The 20,163-nt window shown below is 43.3% G+C and overlaps 1 protein-coding gene across 8 annotated transcripts in view; it reads right to left on the reverse strand.

Moving 5' to 3' along the window:
• The window catches only part of wnk1b (WNK lysine deficient protein kinase 1b), a 218,384-nt gene that overhangs the window by 35,562 nt on the left and 162,659 nt on the right, over nucleotides 1-20,163 (reverse strand). For 5 of the 8 annotated variants that reach the window (XM_060903417.1, XM_060903416.1, XM_060903418.1 and 2 more), the window contains 5 exons: nucleotides 16,575-16,771; nucleotides 11,957-12,190; nucleotides 2,623-3,855; nucleotides 902-991; nucleotides 528-563 (listed from right to left, as the gene is read on the reverse strand). In XM_060903417.1, coding sequence (XP_060759400.1) covers nucleotides 528-563; nucleotides 902-991; nucleotides 2,623-3,855; nucleotides 11,957-12,190; nucleotides 16,575-16,771 — 1,790 coding nt within the window. The remainder of the gene's footprint in view (nucleotides 1-527; nucleotides 564-901; nucleotides 992-2,622; nucleotides 3,856-11,956; nucleotides 12,191-16,574; nucleotides 16,772-20,163) is intronic. The other 3 variants (XM_060903420.1, XM_060903419.1, XM_060903422.1) reach the window with 2 other exon arrangements.

The raw sequence follows: 20,163 nt of genomic DNA on the forward strand, positions 1-20,163 counted from the left end.
TCGTGAAGATCGCGCGGATAAGCGACGCCTGCCGTGGACCAAACGAACTAAATTCAACACGGCTAAAAACCGAACAGGCCGATAAGTATAATATTTAATTGCGATTAGTTGCCAATACGAGTCACGATATAAGGTTACTAAAACTGAAAACGTAATTGAATAACACGTTAATTAAGAAATAAAGCAAGTTTAAAAATGACTTCAGTTCTCCTTTAAGATTGCCGTTTCTCTTTTTCTCTCATTACTCTAGGCGTACAAGCAGCATTTGTCCATAGAAATGAAAAATATACAATCTCACTAGAGGATACGAGATCTTTCATAAACTCTTCAAGAGAATCAAGAGAAGAGATTTATATAATGGACAAGGCTGATTCATGATGCACTAAGAAAAAGTGAAAACTGGAGAAGGCCAGGAGTGACGCAGCAAAGAGAGGTATGTGTGAGTGAGTGAGTGTGTGAAAGAGAGAGAGAGAGAGAGAGAGAGAGTTGGAGTGGTGGTGATGGTGGGTTTGGGGGAGTTTCTCTACCTGCGAAGGGACTGCTGGGATGTAGTAACCTCCATACTATAAGAAACAAATACAACACAGTGTAAGAAAGATAGATAGATAGATAGATAGATAGATAGATAGATAGATAGATAGATAGATAGATAGATAGATAGATAGATAGATAGATAGATAGAGACAAAGAGACTGAATGAGTGAGTGAGTGAGTGTGCAAGAGAGAGAGAGAGAGAGAGAGAGAGAGAGAGAGAGAGAGAGAGAGATATCGATCTCTGGAGTCCACAGCTTTCACACGCAGGAGAGAATTCAGAGAAAGAACAAAAATTTGCTTTGCTTTTGTCCACACTGGCCTCTTTAATAACTAAACTGCCAAAATGTACACCTCTGGATTGTCATACCTGCTGACTGACCGGATCGCTCCAGGGTGTGGCCTGGGCACTGGTGGAGACCATAGGAAGAGCTGTACTGGACTGGGGAGGTGGAGCCTGCTACAGTATGGACAGCGAGAGACAGAAAAATAGGAATGGAGGAAGAGAGAGATGGTAGTGGTGGAAACAGATACAAACAAAAAGAAAATTCAAGTCAGAATCACGGTCATCAGAAACCAGATAACTAACTGTGGATTAACAGACATGCATACACAAAGCGTGACCCTTCTGAGGAACCACTGAGGCGCTCAGAGGAGACCTTGCTCTTGGTATATGCTTGGAACATTTCGCACACAGACGGCATCATGTGTTAGTATGGGAGTGAGTTGGACATCATGCATGTGGAACTCTTAAGATGATTCGGAGCTCTAAGTGACTTAGCACTGAAAAGGTGTGCGGGTTGTGCTCGGTGCTGCTGTAACCACATCCCGCAATACATCAGGATATATTCGCTAGCTTACACACGTTTCCATCATGGAAGGGTGTGAGAGAATGAACCCTTAGAAAGCTGTAGGCAAGTATACTTGTCTCGCTGCCTCTCCGTCGGAGCGCGCAAGTATAGTTGCACGAGGCAGTTTTGCCTTACCTTGGCCTTCTGCCTTATATCAAAGAGCTATATAGAAGCAAAAAAAGTTCCCCAAGCAAGTGAGATGGAAGAAGTAATGGGAAAAAAAAAAAAGAAGGAAGCGAGAGACAGAATTGCAGGATGGCGCCGATGTCAGATTTCTAAGGGTTAAATATGAACGAACTCTCACCCTGAAGGCAAACCTAAATCCATTACAAATCACAAATTATACATCACGGTATGCGTCCTTAACAGAGACTTAAACAGAAAATTAAAAAAAAGTGTTATACTGTTTTAACCATTTCCAGCCAACTACAACAAAAGCACCAGCTCTAGAAAAGCAGCAATTAATATCAATATTTATTTATAAAAAAAAAAAAGGAAAAAAAAACCAATACATGTGGCTGAAATCACTAGTTGCAAAATTAAAAAGCAGGTTAAGGGAATATACATGTGTGGAGAAGTAAACCTGCTCAAACCCCCAGTTTTTGTTGTATGTTTGCGTGTGTTTGAAAATGCAAGTTCTCCGTTTCCTCTGGAACCCTTTTCTTGCGTCGCGATTTATCGTACGCACGTCACTTTATTCATTAAAACATTTTTTAATAAATAAACGTTCTCTTCAGAGTAAGGGGCTCCATTCAACGTTGAATTTGCATGTTAATGTTACAGATATACAGTGAATATTATATAGACTATATATCTTCAAACGCACACGTTTATATGAACATACACACAAAATAGTACTTACTCTTAAAGACTTCAGGAAAATAACAGACAAAGATTTAAAAAAAAAAAAAGACAATGCAACAATAAATCATCTGTTAAACGAACAAATGGAAAAAAAAAAATCCACCCAAGAAGACAAGGGGATTTCATTCGTCAGGTTTACTTTCACTTTGACCTACAAAGCCCCCGCATAAATTACAACCTTGTATTGAGGTTATGCATGGCTGGAGAGGGTTAAAACCACAACCACAACCACAGGAACAAACTGAATCAGGTAACAAAATGAGAATGTGTGTGTGTGTGTGTGTGTGTGTGTGTGTGTGTGTGTGTGTGTGTGTGTGTGTGTATGGGGGGAGGGGTTTCAGGGAGGAGGGTAAGAAGAGCGGGTGGGTGTAATCACCAAAGTAGAACCCTGTAGGCTCAGAGCAGACTCGTGGTAGGAAAACTCAGGATGGATGACGGTTTGTCGGGCCCAGGCGCTCTGTAGAGTGCTGATATGAGCGCTGGATGGCTCAGACGGAGGGATGAAGAGATAAGAGTGATGAGTAGGGGGATGGCCGTCGCATGTTCCGCTCCCTCTTTCGGGTGCGTAAAGCTGCGTCGTTGTCTGGGGGATGGACTGAGCGAGCGAGGCATCCAGACTCGGGCGTCCTGCATGCGGCAGAGGCGGCGAGTTAAAGTCTCCGGCGTCGGATGAGGTCAGAGAGTCGCTGGAAGGATCCGGGCTGCGCTCTTTTTGAGCGTGGAGTAACAGCAGGCTTCCTGGAGGCAGCGGCATCTCCGGGCTCACGTAGCTCCCCAGCTCCTCAGTGACCGGCTGCAGCCGGCTGCACGGCCCCGTGTTTCCTGACGCCTCCTCTAGATTGAGCTCCATGGAGCCGCGCCGGGCTCGGTACAGTCTCGCAGCCAGCGTCCCTGACTCTGATTGGATGTTGTGCATGTGGAACTCGAAGGCACTGCCAGGCTCAGGAGCGTGTGCCAGCACTGGAGGAGCAGAGTGAGGGAATGACGGGTGAGGCTGGTAGCAGGATTCTTGAGGATTCTGAATGATGGGACTTTGGCTCAGGCGCATGAGGCTCGGGATGTGCGGGTGTAGGTAGACCGGGCTGGGCTGAGGGCTCTCGTACGCCAGACTCACAGCAGCAGCAGCCTGCATTTGCTGGTGGAAGGTGAGCTGGTTGAGCTGATGTGCTGTTATCGGGTATCCACTATGCGCCATGGCCTCCAAATGGTCCAGCAGGACGGCCTGGTTGAGACTCAGTCTACGCACGGCCTCCTCCTGCTCCATTCGGATTTCCTTGTAGCTTTGCAAGGACTCCGCCGAAGCCTGCATGTGCTCAGCCAGTCTATGAGCCGCTATGTTCTGGAGCAGAAAGTGTGACGGCTCATGAGCGTCGATGCTAGAGAACGGGTGGAGGCTGCTCCCGTAGCTGCGGTACGCTGGCTGAAAGTGGCGCGTATGGGCCTCTAAGATGGAGGTGCTCTTGCGGCGCTGCACATTGAAGCCTTTGGGTGGGCAGGACGGCGGTGGAGAGAAGGAGACGGGCCGCTCGGGGATGGAGGGGAAAGAGAGCGGTGGTTCGCACACACCAGAGCCCTCTCCACCACCATACGGCTGAGCCAGAGACTGTGGCTAAAGTGACAATAATAACAACAACAACAACAACACATGGCATCGTCGTGAGGTAGCAGAAAAAAAAAATGCAGCATCAGACAAATACACAAAGAGAAACAGAACGTGTACGAAAGAGAATACATAACACAGCAGGTGAACTCATGAAGCACAAAGATATGAAATACATTCAAAAGCAGGAATCGTTGCAGTATATAGGTGTGGAATTAAATACAGACACGGTAAAGGTTGCGTAGCTCCAACTTCACTGGTTGCTGATGCTCTGGTGGTGATAAAAATACCGTACATCCACCAGGGGAGCAGCAGTCAGTCCTAGTTTCCAGAACGCAAAACCCCTAAGCATCTGTATTTAATGTGAAAAGGAGCGCTCGTGGTAGGCCAGCACAGGGAACACAAGGCACACAAGCATCTGAAAGCATTTATCATCAAAATGCAGATTTTCATTTTTGATCGTTCATACCGTTGAGCGTTCGTGTCAAGACGTCTCCGCTACTGCGTCGTGCTGTGCTTTCCAACATTCGAGCTTTCATTCTGAGAAATACGCGAGTTAAGATTCCTATTAGGGCTTGGTCAATAAAACCAGGTGATGGGAACATTCCAAATAGAGATTAAGGGTGTATTCAGACCAGGATAGTTCGATAGTTCACTTGCTTTGGTCCGAACCAAATGTTTTTTTTATTTTTTCATTTTGGTGCGGTTCGCTTTCACACTGTACATTTTAGTAAGCGGACCAAAATCTGTCAACAAAGCCACGCGCCCTGAGGCCGTTCAGCTATTGGTCAGAGACGACACGCGCACAAAGCATTAAGTTCAAAAGTAGTCACGGAGGATAGCGCTGATGAGCGCACATCATGTTGTGACCGTTCTGGCTCTTCACGCAAGTCGCTAGTACCGCCACTTTTTGAAAGAATGTCCCTGATTTTAATGTAGGTCTGACGGAGTTTCTTCACTTTTAGCCGACATTGTTCTGGGGAGCGCGTGAACCCCTTCTCCTTCATTTTCTCACTGAATACAGCAAACACGTCGGCATTTTTGTGTGTTCTCTCCAAAAGCTCAGATATGTGGACATCTGCCCATATATCCACAAGGGTACGCGTTTCTTCCTCGGCCCACGTTTGCCCCCTACTCATTTTTTGTACTCGCCTACCACTGGTGACTGAACGACTGTTGTAAGGTTCCCTTGACAACCGAAAGTGTTTGCACTTTACGGTGGAGTGTCAAGACTCTGTTTCCCATAATGCTCGACAAACGACGGAAGCTCCCGAGGTACAAAAAAGCAAAACTGTCAGATTAGGTCCGGTCTATTTTCACACCTCCAAAAGGTCCGCACCAGGGTTCCTTTGGTCCGGACCGAGTCCGACCTTGCAGCTCGGTCTCGGTCCGCTTGTTTGGTCCGGACCAGAGTTTGGTGGTTTGTATTCAGACCAACCCAAAAGGTCCGGACCAAGGGAAATTTGGTTCGTTTGGTCCGGACCAAACAACGTAGGTGTGAATACGCCCTTAGGATATCGGTAATTCAGGTATGAAACACAAATAGCACTTTAGAATGACTCATTCGTTTACAATGCTTATTAACGCCTCAGGTCATGGAGCTTAAGATCATGACCCACTTTACCCAAAGCTCAAAAGGATTTTTGTTGGTTTGTTTATATTACCGACATGATTTTCTGGATTACTGTCTCTGCAGAGTTTTAAAGTGGGGAGAAAAAAAAAAAGAAGTGTCTGGTTAATTTCATCTCTCATATCTACTCCGTCCTGATACCGAGGGAAAAATGACGTACGAGGTAGTTTAAAATGAATGTATTTTATCGAAGAGGGCCAATGAGAGATAACGTTGCTAAGTAACGAACATGAGGGTTAAAACTATTCAGCTATTTAGACTGAATGTGCTGTCACTGAGGCAGGCCTTAACCTGAAAAACGGTAGACATTTAATGCTGTGTTAAAGGGATGAACAACACCTCTGAGAGAAGAGCACAGTGCTCAAGCACCAAGTAAAACAGGAACAGGAACATTTATACCATATCACTACGGAAGCCGAGAGAGGCCCTTCATATAATCCTTTTTTTTTTTTATTCACCTTGTTATCCCGAGATAACGACATAATTAATTCAGGATCTCGAGAAAACAACACAACTAATTCGAGATCTTGAGAAAACAAAACCGTTATTTCGAGATCTTCTCATCTCATCTCATTATCTGTAGCCGCTTTATCCTGTTCTACAGGGTCGCAGGCAAGCTGGAGCCTATCCCAGCTGACTACGGGCGAAAGGCGGGGTACACCCTGGACAAGTCGCCAGGTCATCACAGGGCTGACACATAGACACAGACAACCATTCACACTCACATTCACACCTACGCTCAATTTAGAGTCACCAGTTAACCTAACCTGCATGTCTTTGGACTGTGGGGGAAACCGGAGCACCCGGAGGAAACCCACGCGGACACGGGGAGAACATGCAAACTCCACACAGAAAGGCCCTCGCCGGCCACGGGGCTCGAACCCGGACCTTCTTGCTGTGAGGCGACAGTGCTAACCACTACACCACCGTGTCGCCTTATTTCGAGATCTTGAGAAAACAAATTATTTTATGATCTCGAGTAAACAGCTGAGACGACCAAAGTTGCGTCTATACAGAATGAGAAATAGCCCCAAAGTCAGCATATCACAAGTCTCTTGGCGCACCTGAATGAACCATTTCTCAGCTGTTTACTCGAGATCATGAAATAATTGTTTTGTTTTCTCGAGATCTCGAAATAACGGTTTTGTTTTCTCGAGATCTCGAATTAGTTGTGTTGTTTTCTCGAGATCCTGAATTAATTATGTCGTTATCTCGGGATAACAAGGTGAATACCTAACAACGTGTTTTTACCTAACAACGTGTTTTCTTTCTCCCCCCCCCCAATCTGTCCCTCTGAGTTACATGTTGATCCTGGGATTGAGATGCTGGCCTCTTCTGCCCCTCGGACCTGCTTGATCCATCCTGGTGCCCTGTGTCTGGTCAGAGTTTTATCGCCCCACTCCTGTGAAGGACGGCCCCATGAGGACAGTTGAGGGTTATACCTGTTAAAACTGTTAATATTATAGTCAGGCTGTCTGTTGTTGCCCAAATGAGGATGGGTTCCCTTTTGAGTCTGGTTCCTCTCGAGGTTTCTTCCTCATGTCGTCTGAGGGAGTTTTTCCTTGCCACCGTCGCCACAGGCTTGCTCATTGGGGATAGATTAGGGATAAAATTAGCTCATGTTTTAAGTCGTTCAAATTCTGTAAAGCTGCTTTGCGACAATGTTTATTGTTAAAAGCGCTGTACAAATAAACTTGATTTGATTTGAATAAAAAAAAGATTATATGAAGGGCCTCTCGCAGCTTCCGTATATCACCATATATTTAATTCAACTTTATCTGAATTATTCTTATAGATTACTAATTACAAGTGAGTTGTGAATGAATTGGTTCAATACGATGTTAGTGCTAACTTTTTGTGCATGAGATTGACAATGTGTGTCATATGTCTAAAGCTGGAAACCAGAACGTCAAGGACGTAATCGCTCATCTGTCCTGCCATCAAAACCACCATGACGACCAAAACATCACGATGTGAGAGAGGACCAACCTCCACGACAAACTGTTTACAACAGGAACGTCAACAAAGGACTAAATTTTGCTCCCGGATTGAAGATCTTCCCAAAACATCAATCAGAACTGAATTCGCATTATAAATGAGAGATATCTGTGAAGAATCTCAGTCATCCAGGTACATAGTAATCTGCGGTTGGTTGAAGAGAACAACTGGACTTGCTTGAAGATTCTTGAAAACGTTTCGCCTCTCATCCTAAAGGCTTCCTCAGTTCTGTCTGACTAAAAGGGAGTATCCAGTATTTATCCTCTCATGGATCATCATAGAATCCGAATCAGAATGCTGATGGCTGCATTGTAGGTGGCTGATAAAAGATGTCATAGACACCCACCTCTGTTCAATGATGGTCGTTCCAGGTTGACAAAAATGAACGATCCTCTCTGGCTAAGATGTCTGCCAGCTTTCTGGAAGTCCTCTCATACTCCCGCACCAGTCGAAGGGATCTCATCCCGAAGTGCGTAAAAACATATCTGTGAAGAAACTCAGTCATCCAGGTACATAGTAACCTGTGGTTGGTTGAAGAGAGCAACTGTATGGATGAGAGGCGAAACGTTTTCAAGAATCTTCAAGCAAGTCCAGTTGCTCTCTTCTACCAACCACAGATTACTATGTACCTGGATGACTGAGATTCTTCACAGATATGTTTCTACGCACTTCGAGATGAGTTCCCTTCGACTGGTGCGGGAGTATGAGAGGACTTCCAGAAAACTGGCAGACATCTTAGCCAGAGAGGATCGTTCATTTTTGTCAACCTGGAACGACCATCATTGAACAGAGGTGGGTGTCTATAGGGGTGTTCACACGGCAACTTTTACTCCGGTGTAGCACCGGGGCTGCCCCGGTAGAAAAAGTTATACCGGTGTAGCCCCTGAAAACTGCTTAAACCGGTGCAAATCTAACCCTGCTCGGGAGGTGGTTTAAGAAATTTACTCCGGAGTAAATGCTAGTTTGCGGGGCAGCACCGATATAAAATGGGACGTCTGAACGCTACAGGGGTAGACTCGCTACGCGTGAGGAGAGTTGATTACATATGGGCATTGCATAATTTGCATCCTGGTATTTTGCGCTTCCAAAATGGCGAATATCAACAACAACAGAACTGCGTGTCTTCCAGTGTTGCCAGATTGGGCGGTTTTAAGTGCATTTTGGCGGCTTTGAACATATTTTGGGCTGGAAAACGTCAGCAGTATCTGGCAACACTGGTGTCTTCATCCACATTGTTTTCCCGCCGCTTGGTGATGCCATGACAACCGGGAAAAGGAAGTACATTTTCACGCATGCACATATTTCATTTCTGCATTATTACTATCGGAAATGATAGTAATAATGATAGGAAATGATAGTAATAAAAGGAAATGATATCAAAACTTTATTACTATCAAAGGAAGTGATAGTAATAAAGTTTTTGCAACTATTGCACGGTCGCAAAAACTGCCGTGTGACCGCAAGTGGGGCTGCACCGGTGCTTACACGCTTCTCTCTAGTAAGCAGGGTTGTGACGTGTGAACGCTCCACAAAATTTACACCGGTGTAAGATATATCGCAACAAAATACATCGGTGCAGCATCGATGCAAATATGTGCCGTGTGAACACCCCTTATGACATCTTTTATCAGCCACCTACAATGCAGCCATCAGCATTCTGATTCGGATTCTATGATGATCCATGAGAGGATAAATACTGGATTCTCCCTATTAGTCAGACAGAACTGAGGAAGCCTTTAGGATGAGAGGCGAAACGTTTTCAAGAATCTTCAAGCAAGTCCAGTTGTTCTCTTCAACCAACCGCAGATTATAAATGAGAGCGGAGATACAATTCTAGTCAGAAGAAAAATGTGTGTTAAATTGACCTAATTAGCAGTTTGTTCGCAAAAAAATTGACAATACAATGACAGAGTGTTGCGCAGAAGGTCAAGTTCTTTCAAATGAAACAATCAGAACTGAAATCAATTGAGAACTGAGGGAGGAGATACGATTTAACTGAAAATAAACTAATTGTTTAAAACAGGAAAATCAACAAACGAACGACCAAGTTTTGTTCCTCAAGGGAAGATCTACTCAAAACATCGATCAGACCTGAAATCGGATGAGAGAGGAGATACCGTACAATTCAAGTGAGAGGCCTGGAAAATGCCTTAATTTGGCCTAATTAGTAACTCATTAGCAAAAAAAAAAATGAAAACAACGACCAAGTTTTGTGCGGAGTGATGAGTTCTTTCACACAAAACAGTCAGAACGGAAATCCGTGGAGAACTGACGGAGGAGATACGATTTAACTGAATTGTGGACGACGGACGCCACACCGTGGCAATTGGCCTTATGGCCAGATGAGCTAATTTATAACCAGAGGTGGAGAGTAACGAAGTACATTTACTTGAGTTCTGTACTTAAGTACACTTTTTGAGTATCTGTACTTTACTTGAATATTGTTTTTTTTTGGAAACTTATATGACTTTAACTTCACTACATTTGAAAGACAAACATAGTACTTTTCACTCCACTACATTTCTATCAAGGTCCTCGTTACTATGAAGCGGCTTTGAAAGTGGATTGTTTTTTCTCTTTTCTTTTCTATAATGTGACTGATTTTTCCCCAAGTCAGTGCGTTTACATGCACATAGAGAAAATCGAATTTCTGCCGTAGCTCGACTGAAATCGAAGTTCTAAATGCCATGGAAACACCTTAGCTCGGCTGAAATTGAACCGAACTGGATTTCTCGTAATCGAGCTACGCGACCTAGATTATGCGACTGTAGCCGAGCTACTTAGTGCATGTAAACCCTATCGAGCTACATACTTCAGCACTGACCCTTCCGGAAGTGACGAGTGACGAGACCACAAGCGGGAAACACAACAGCCTCGGTCGGCATGACAACAGTAATAGTAGCGAGCAGCAGAAGAGGTCAGGAGGAACAACATCTCTCGATGTTGCTGTCCTCGTTGTCGTTCTTCTTGTGAACACGGAACTGATAACTTTGTTTATACTCTTGAATAGCTCTTCATGACGACAACCGGAAGTGTACCAACACGATGGGGCGTGTAGCGCCACCTGTGGCTCGGGTGCACAATGTACCTCACACAATAGCTCGATTTCCTTGTGTGCATGTAGGATTGGATTTCTCTGGCACCCCTGCTGGGACCCTCAGCTCGATTACCGACAGCAGCTCGATTTGGATGTGCATGTAAACGTACTGAGGTGACACTGAGAGCCGATCAGTAAATCACTCGGGTCACGCCACGTCCATAGACTGTATAAAATCAAGTTCAGTGATTTCTCAGCAGCGTTATTTGAACACGATCAGTTGATGTCAGAATGGAAGGAGGCGGTTCTTCTGGAGAACGCATGCACCCATGGCCCGAGGACCCGTGTTTCAGTTTTCTGAAAGGATTAAAGATTCGTTTCGTTTTAAATATTTGCTTTGTTTGCTGAAAACGAACCACATCACGGCCTACAAAAACTCGCCGTCCAACCTGCGGAAGCATATTGAGGGATGTAAACGTTTTATTCCAAGAGAAAGCTTGCAATGAAGTTGTCTGTGCTTTTAGACCTAGCGATAATGTTACAATAGCTATACAGTCTGGTTAATCAAATGACTTTCTATGGATTTGCCCGCCAAGTTGCCGTAGCCTTGTCCACAGCTAACGTTTACACACAGCGAGTTAAGTTGGACACTGTTAGTTAGTATGTAAAAATGGAGTTACGCTAACATGAATAACGTTAACTGATCTGAAGTCGTTTCAGAAATATGTTTTAGCACAATCTTGCCAAATAAACAGAATGTAGAAATCTTTCTTTTCTAGTAGCGTTAGCTACCCGATATGATTTTGAGTTTGAAAAGAGTTTACTAGCATGTCAGGTGGAGCTTCACTGACTAGCTAGCTTAATGTTAAACCACCATGACGGCACAGCACGCGCTCATTTTGTAAATCCAGTCGGTCGCTTCAGAGGCATTAGGTTTTGTAAGCGTTGTGGCAATAATACAACGATGCATTGACGGAAAATGTACTTTTAATACTTAAGTACTTTTAAAAGCGAGTACTTCAGTACTTTAACTTAAGCAAAAATTTGACTGGACAACTTTCACTTGTATCAGAGCAACATTTGACCAGCGGGATCTGTACTTCCGCTAAGTAATTAAGTTGGGTTCTTTGTCCACCTCTGTTTATAACTAATACATAATTGCCTTTATCATCACCGATCTGAAATTTTACATCCTTAAAATTAGTACCTGGCCTAATTTCTCTGCAGCATATTGAGATAATGATGAGAAATAAAGCTATTCAATTTATTCATTTTGTGTATGATCTATAATTTTAATAGGACCTAAAAGAGGTCTGAGAATTAAAGAAATGAAGTTTTTCTTCCAAGTGTGGCCAGTTCCTGAGTTTCAGATGCCAGTGCCTGAATGTGCCGCTGAAGCCCGACCCATCAGGACGCTCCTGTTTCACCCCAACACACTAACATACAGGGCTGGCAAAGAGTGCTGGGAGGCTGGCACGGCGCCGAGGTAAGACACACTCCAGAGCCTTGGACAGACGTCCTGCAAACGTCTCGCCGTCTGACATCCCCGGACTGGGCGAGAGCACCGGAGGAGGAGTGGAGGGAAGCTTGGGAGGGTATGATGGAGAAGGAGCACAGGGAAAGCAGGGCACGCAAACGGACATGCTACGACCACGGCGTGCAGCGGGAGGTGGAGAAGGCTGCAGGCGAAGGAGGGGGTAGAAATATAAATGTACAGAGGAATTGATGCAAACCGAGGAAAACGGATAAATGATGGAAACAAGAAAGAATGAATCACAGAAGATAAAACATCAGCGCAGAAACTTAAAACAGAAAGAGACGTAAACAGAATATGAATCCTCACACACAGACACGCAGTCTGAATTCATTTAGGTTAAGAATACACACTGAATGCTATTGGAGATGTACTTTAAATCCACCTGATGTTTATTAAAAAAAAAAAGAAAAAACCCACGTTTACGATTTGTAAAAATAAATGTTTAAAAGAAAGACCACTGAAAAACCTGAACATTAGCACTACATTTTTAAAATGCTCATCATACAGTGTATTTTGTATTTTTTTTTTTTTTACTTTAAGATGAAATTTTTAGGACTGTACAGACATTTGATAGCACAGAAAACAAATTAGAACACATCAAAACACAAGGATAAATAATAATAAAAAAAAAACAACAAATAACATGTCAGAAATAACAATGAATACAGTTAAACAAGTGAATAAAAACGGTTTGAAAAACATCAGTGCGATGCAGACTCCAGACTCATCATCAGTTTCTCAGTGAACTAGTTAACATCAGGTGTCTCAGGTACGGATATTTAACATTTCCAGACTACCACAGCAAACAAGCTCAGGAGCACTGAATCCGTGACTCTGACAAATTCCAAAATAAACGTTTCCAAAAAAAAAAAAAAACAGAAAAAGCACCAAAGAAAAGCAAGAAAAGGGATAAGACACTGAAGATGGATTTTAAAATATTTTACCCAAAATATCACTAGTTTCTCTGATACCAAATCAAATTCAGTGTCGATATTCCTTTTATATGAAAAACCCATATCAAAATTATTATGGATGACAAAACCATGAGATGCTTAATGAAGTCCCCAAACTCATGGAAAAGCACGATTCATTTAGTTTTGGAAACATTACCCGAAGTGTGCCGTTACATCTCTGAAGGTAAGAATAAAATATGCAAGTGTTTAATAAACTGGACTCCTAAAGTGTGTGTGAGAGAAGGGGGGGGGGGGGGGGGGGGGAGAGATGAGGAGTAATGGGGGGGGCGGGGAGAGAGAGAGAGAGAGATGGCGAGATAGAGAGGGTGGGAGATAGAGAGAGCCGGGGGGGAGGGGAGAGAGAGAGAGAGAGAGAGAGAGAGAGAGGGAGGGGGGAGATAGAGAGAGCCAGAGAGTGAGATGGGGAGATAGAGAGTGAGATAGAGAGAGGAGGGGAGATAGAGAAAGCCAGAGAGAGGGGGGAGGGGAGAGGGGGAGAGAGAGAGAGAGATGGAGAGAGAGAGGGGGGAGATAGAGATGGGGGGAGGGGGAGAAAGAGAGAGAGAGCACCAGCACAGGCGTACAGGAGTGATGGACTGATGGGAGTCTGGCAGTATGGAGAGATGGGGAGAGAGAGATGGAGGACATAGAGAGAGAGAGAGAGAGAGAGAGAGAGAGATGGCAAGATAGAGAGAGAAAGGGAGGGTGGGAGATAGAGAGAGCCGGGGGGAGGGGAGGGGAGGGGGGATCGACAGAGCCAGAGAGAGAGAGAGAGATAGATGGGGAGATAGAGTGTGAGATAGAGAGAGGGGGGGTGATATAGAGAGAGCCAGAGAGAGAGAGAGAGAGAGAGAGAGAGAGAGAGAGAGATGGGGAGATAGAGTGTGAGATAGAGAGAGGGGGGTGATATAGAGAGAGCCAGAGAGAGAGAGAGAGAGAGAGAGATGGGGAGATAGAGAGAGAGAGAGAGAGGGGGGAGATAGAGAGAGCCAAAGAGAGAGACAGATGGGAAGAGAGAGAGAGAGAGAGAGAGAGAGAGAGAGAGAGATGGGGAGAGAGAGAGATGGGAGATAGAGAGCGAGCAAGCGAGAGAGAGAGAGGGGAGATAGAGAGAGCCAGAGAGAGAGATCGAGAGAGAGAGAGAGATGGGAGATAGAGAGCGAGCAAGCGAGAGAGAGAGAGAGAGAGAGAGAGAGAGAGAGAGATGGGGAGAGAGAGAGATAGAGAGAGAATGGGGGAGGGGGAGAGAGAGCGCCAGCGCAGGTGTACAGGAGTGATGGACTGATGGGAGTCTGGCACTCGGCACAGCACTGTTGTGTCTCACAAAAGAACAAAACTCCGTGTGGACCAATAAACTGAACATGACACAAATAAGGAACTCATAAATAACATAGAAAATAAAAGTGTGGGAATGTGGAGGGGAGCCAGCGGGAGAGTGTACAGGGCAGTGATACATAATGAGTGTGTGTGTGTGCGCGCGCACGTGTGTGTGTGTGTGTGTGTGTGTGTGTGTGTGTGTGTGTGTGTGTGTATGAGAGAGAGAGAGAGAGAGAGAATGGACTATTTGAAAGCAATCCCACTGGTGGTGTTTTTGGTTCAGTAGATTTACTGCTGTCTTTCACAGGCATCATTCCTTAAACAAACCATAACCTCAAACAACCTCGCCATGTTACCACACCATCAAAACAAACCTGGGTAAGGCATGCATCGCAAACATTCACACAACCTTCGCAAACACACCAGCAGCGTTCATGACGTACATGCATCTCATCTCATCCCGAGTCTAGTACCTTATTAACTTCTTTATCTTTAATGTCGATGGTTTGTGGGTTCCTTAGGGCGAATTCTCACAATACCCATTTTATAGAGTGCGTTCATCTCAAACACCTTAAACTCCCAAAACAAAGTCTCGCTTTTCACCAGGAAACAGATTAGGGGGAAAAAATCCAAGTAGTGGATGTGATGCGGCAAAATTTAGCTGTTTACACTGAACTTGTGAACCATTTACAGTAATATTACATTGAAGCTGGTTGCAAAAAGATTCCGTCCCTTCTCTGCTTTATAATAAAATATATTTTATCTTCTTTTGTAAAGATCGGTCGTTTATACCACAGTGCTTACGAATCGCCAGTTCTGATTGGTCAGCAGCTCTGACAGTAGCGCAGCTGCAACACAAATCACAGGTTTATATTTAATCCAAGTTTTTATTTTTATAGTTACGAAAATTAACTTGTACAGAGACTTTCATGGTGCACGAGCCTCGTAAACAGGTTACAAAACATGTAATTACTGAAACTGTGATTTTTTTTTTTTTTGGTAAGGATACTTTTTTGGAAGGAGTCTCCAGTGCGAATGCTTTGTAACAATCAGAGGTAAAGCTGTAACTTTAAACCGACTTGTTTCGTGGCCTTTCCACAACATTAAATTAAACTATAAATGGATAAAAATGTCCAAGTTGTAATAAATAAAAAAAAACAAATAAATAAATAATCAGTAATTGTTACCCAACTGCAGTGGTGTAGGAGGAGTAAAACACTCAGTGGAGTGGTGTTATAGGAAAATAATCAACACCAGAGGTGGTGTGAAATGGCCTGAAGTGATGCAGAGCTCCTGTTCCCACCCTGAAGTGTTTCATTCCTCACACAACACGGCGTCTTAACTGCCAGCTGCTCCATTTTACTTTTGCGCTCCATACAATTTGGGTCTTGTCCCAATCCCAATGCTATGATGTAAACTTTCCTGATCAATTAACGTGACATATGTTCGATTCATTTAAATATGATAAACCTCAGCTATTAAACGCCTCGTTCTTGTTGCTGTATTCATTTCCTACGTATAGGTAATCGTATGGGGCCGAGTAAAATTAAGGATTAATTTCACGAGTGATTTCGAAGTTTTGAAAATTGCCTGAATCGCGAAGTGACAAGGGCAATTTCAAAACTTTTAAATCACGAGTGAAACTGATCCTTAATTTTACGAGGAACCATACGATTACTTGTTTATAACATATCGGGCCAAATTCAAACTTCGGAAGCCATTCAAGTTCACAACATTTGTCATTCACGTTTTCTGAACCAATCAGGGCGCGCGACTATCTTGCACGTTTGAATCAGTTTCTAAAGCGTCTTTCATCGTGACACGGCGACACGACACGAAGACCGCATTTCCACAGAATACCTTCTTCTTGTTTCGTCAGGCTTTTGGACTTGTTTGGCTTTTTACCCATTCCAACGAACTAGCCAATAGCATTTCAGAAATACGGCCCCGTGTTAAGGAAAAAAAAAAAGCCCTCCTTGATTGACCAATCAGAATTGAGTAATTTAGCCCTATGTATTATAAATGTCGTAATTACGAAAATATTCTTCAAGTTAAATAAACTGAATAACAAGTTGGGAGTTTAAGGGGTTAATGCATGGGCTATGAGCTACATCAAATCCTTAATCACTGTTTCAGCAGAACAAAGCATGACAAGGACAGGCTGCATGGTGGGAAATAAAACGAGACCGAGTCAGATTCAGACGCTTTCTGCTCTGCACTAAGCTGCCTCTCGGTCACTGGGAGTGTGGGTCTTACCATGGGCTGTGGGGAGAATACAGGGTGCTGCTGGGTAGCTTGTGAGGCAGTGGGGTAGGAGGGTTGTGCAGGCTGCTGCTGCTGCTGCAGGGGAGTCTGATGAGATGCTGTAGGAGAACTATACGGCATGTTGAGCTGACTCAGCGGCGTCTCGGAGAAGATGGATGAACCTTGTCTGCTATCCACCGTACCTTCAGCTGGGAAGAAAAAGTGCAGTATAAATGCACACACGTAACACACTCCAACGAGGGATGAATCCAAAGAATTTCCGAAGTTTAATAAATAAATGAATGAATAAGATATGGAAGGTCCCGTTTATTAAGTCCAATAAGCATTCTGAATACTAGAACATTCAGTGAGATCAGGGTGGTCAAATTCTTTTAAAAATTGCATTTCGATTTAAGCAGCTACTTCGATAAAACGATAAAGGGCAATTCCATGTAAATGTCAACCTCACCATGCAAAAATAAAGCAACATGTAATACATCAAAACCACTCCCAGAGATCTCACCTAGGCCTGTATTTTACAGATGTGAATAAGTTGAACCAATTTGTCACAAGAATTGTTCCCTTCGCCTTCACTACTTTAGCTAATGACACGAATAACTTCGATCATGTACAATTCTATATTATTGCCACAAGCCACAGAAATGTATGCTAAAATCCACAAAACAGCAAAACAATAGCCATCCTAAATATCATTTAAGAACTTTGATAGTTTTAGCTGATATTTAGAGAGTTTTTCAAAGGGTTATGGTGGTTAAATTGCTGATTTTCTAAACGTATGCCATGTCTATTTCAGACGCGTCACATCCATAACGGAATTTCGTCACATCCATAACGCTGACTTTTCCTTCCGAAACTCTGCATGAAATACAAAATATTTTAAACAAAGATTTTTTAATATTCACCTTGGACCCCTCTATCAAATGGATATCTCCATTTCGACATTAGGTTTACAATTTCACAGAGTTTGATAAAAATGTACAGTCACCCAAGAAAAGTGATACTTTTTCTGTCACATCCATAACGCATCTTTTATTGGCGTTTTCTGGCATGCCCTAGATGTACTATGGGAATTGTTCTTGTTCTATCACTTCTCCAGTATGGTACAGCCTTAAAATATGCAACACCTGTTTAAATACTGGGAGACAATAAAACATGCACTGGGTCATTTGTTGCCATTTTGAGTTCAAGTGTCACGTCCATAACGCTGGAATTGCTCTAAACGCTCAAACGTGTCCGAGTATTAATTAGCTTCGCAGCACGTCACCACACAAAATACAGAAGGTGAAAAATCTTAAAGGAAACCTTCAGAAAACTCTTAAAAAGTATTTCACTTTGAGGTTACCCTGGAGATATATATATATATATATATATATATATATATATATATATATATATATATACACACACACACACACAGGGTGCGATTTGTCAAAAAACCAGAAGGGGGGATGTTTTTTTTTTTTTAATCATGAAACGTCACAAAATTAAGGTAACAATAGGCTAACAGCTCAATAACATCCGATGATATCAAATGAATAACACTAAATGAAAACGAACACATCTTCCTATCTCTCTGACTAAATACACGAACACTAACACACAACAAAGTTCGCATTGCTGTGATGTTTCTCTCCCTCCGGATTAAATGGACAGTGACTCGAAAATCACTAAAATACATGAATAATAAATGAATAGTTTGCTCTGATGGCGCAGGTCATGTGGCCTTTTCTGCTTTCCCGTCGGTGCGCTATCCGCCGCGTTTCGCCCTTCTTTAATCCACATTTCTGCGAATTTCTCAGCAGGGAAGGAACGCACGTCTGGCCCATTGACAGCGAGGAAAAGAAGGCTGTCAGTGTGGATACATTCATTCTGTTGCGCTCATCAGTAAGGATGTGATTCATGGCGCTAAATCCACGTTCACACTCTGGATATTGTTATTATCTACAATGCATCTATTTGCTGGGGACGTTCGTGAACATCAAAGCTGCCACTTCGGGTCATTTTGAAAGTGAGTGCAATGTAGACCATAGAAAACTGTGTCACAACATGCCTGTCATGTCAACTTTATTTCTGGTTTGTTTGTTTTATTGACGGGGTTGTCCCCGAGGATTTTTTTTCAGCAGAGATAAAAACCAGAGGGGGGGATGATCCCCACCATCCCCCCCCAGCAAATCGCACCCAGTGTGTGTGTATATGTGTGTATATATATATATATATATATATATATATATATATATATATATATACACATACATATACACACACACACACACACACACACACACACACTAATAAACACCTTAACGAAATATCCTCGTCTGCCGAATGCTTCGATAGAGCGGTGCTACAATACCAACATGGCCTTGACAGCAGTGGCTATGAGCACCGCCTAAGTTTTGATGCGACCAACGCCCAAAGACTCCGCGCCAGACGAAATCGGGGCCGGAAGATAATGCGGTTTAACCCCCCCCTACAACAAACAGGTTAAAACAAACGTGGGGAGAAAATTCCTAGCAACAATCAAGGATTGCTTTAGACGTGGGCATTCCTTGGCCAGGATTTTCAACAAGAACACCCTTAAGTTGAGTTATTCCTGTATGCCAAGTTTGGCCGCCAAAATCAGCGCACACAACAAGAAAATACTGATGGAAACATCGGAGTCGCCCAAGATGTGCAAGACGACCTGCCCCCTCAACGGTGCGTGCCTCACAAAGAACATTATTTACCAAGCCACCGTTGAGAGTGAGCACGGTAAGGAAACCTATATCGGGCTTACGGGGGACACATTCAAGTCACGCTATGATAACCACACTGCGTCATTCCGTCACGAGGGCAAGCGTCACGCAACAGAGCTGAGCGAACATATATGGACTCTAAAGGAATCCGGAGAAAATTATATACTGACATGGGACATTATAGCACGCGCTCCGGCATATAATAATAATAGCACCAAGCGCTGTAATTTGTGCCTTGCAGAAAAATATTATATTGTATGCAAACCACATCTAGGCACGCTAAATAAGCGCAATGAACTAGCCAGCACGCTAGTAGGTTTGTTTTAGCAAACATCTTTTGAGTATAAAAGTAGCCGTGTACTGATATTCTTGCTGCACCTGATGAGAGAGCAAGTCACTCTCGAAACAGGCTTGTCGTGCGCAATAAAACCATGCGTACAAATTGAAGTATTTTCTCCCTTTATTTTGTTGTATATATATATATATATATATATATATATATCTCCACATTCACTGGATATGCGCAATTGTGTGCTCTGATTAGCTACTCTACTCGACTGCTAGGATATCAGCTCATATACTATGAGTAGAGAGAAACAAAATGGCAAAGCGTGTTGCTGAACCAACCGAGAATGAAATAAAAACTACTTGAAAACAAAACCCCAAAAATTGTAATCAAGTATTTAAAAGAAACAGAAATGGCTAAAATAATTTATTGCCCCCCCCCACCCCCATATCTCCTGGTCCATACTCCAGCCCAGTTGGTGGCGGTAATGCACATTTAAGTTGGTTTGCCAACCGCCAAAAAAAACTTTAAAGAAGGAAAAAAAAAATGCAAAAGCAAC

This window comes from Neoarius graeffei, chromosome 21 (genome assembly GCF_027579695.1).
Source record: "Neoarius graeffei isolate fNeoGra1 chromosome 21, fNeoGra1.pri, whole genome shotgun sequence".
Classification (NCBI taxonomy): Eukaryota; Metazoa; Chordata; class Actinopteri; order Siluriformes; family Ariidae; genus Neoarius; species Neoarius graeffei.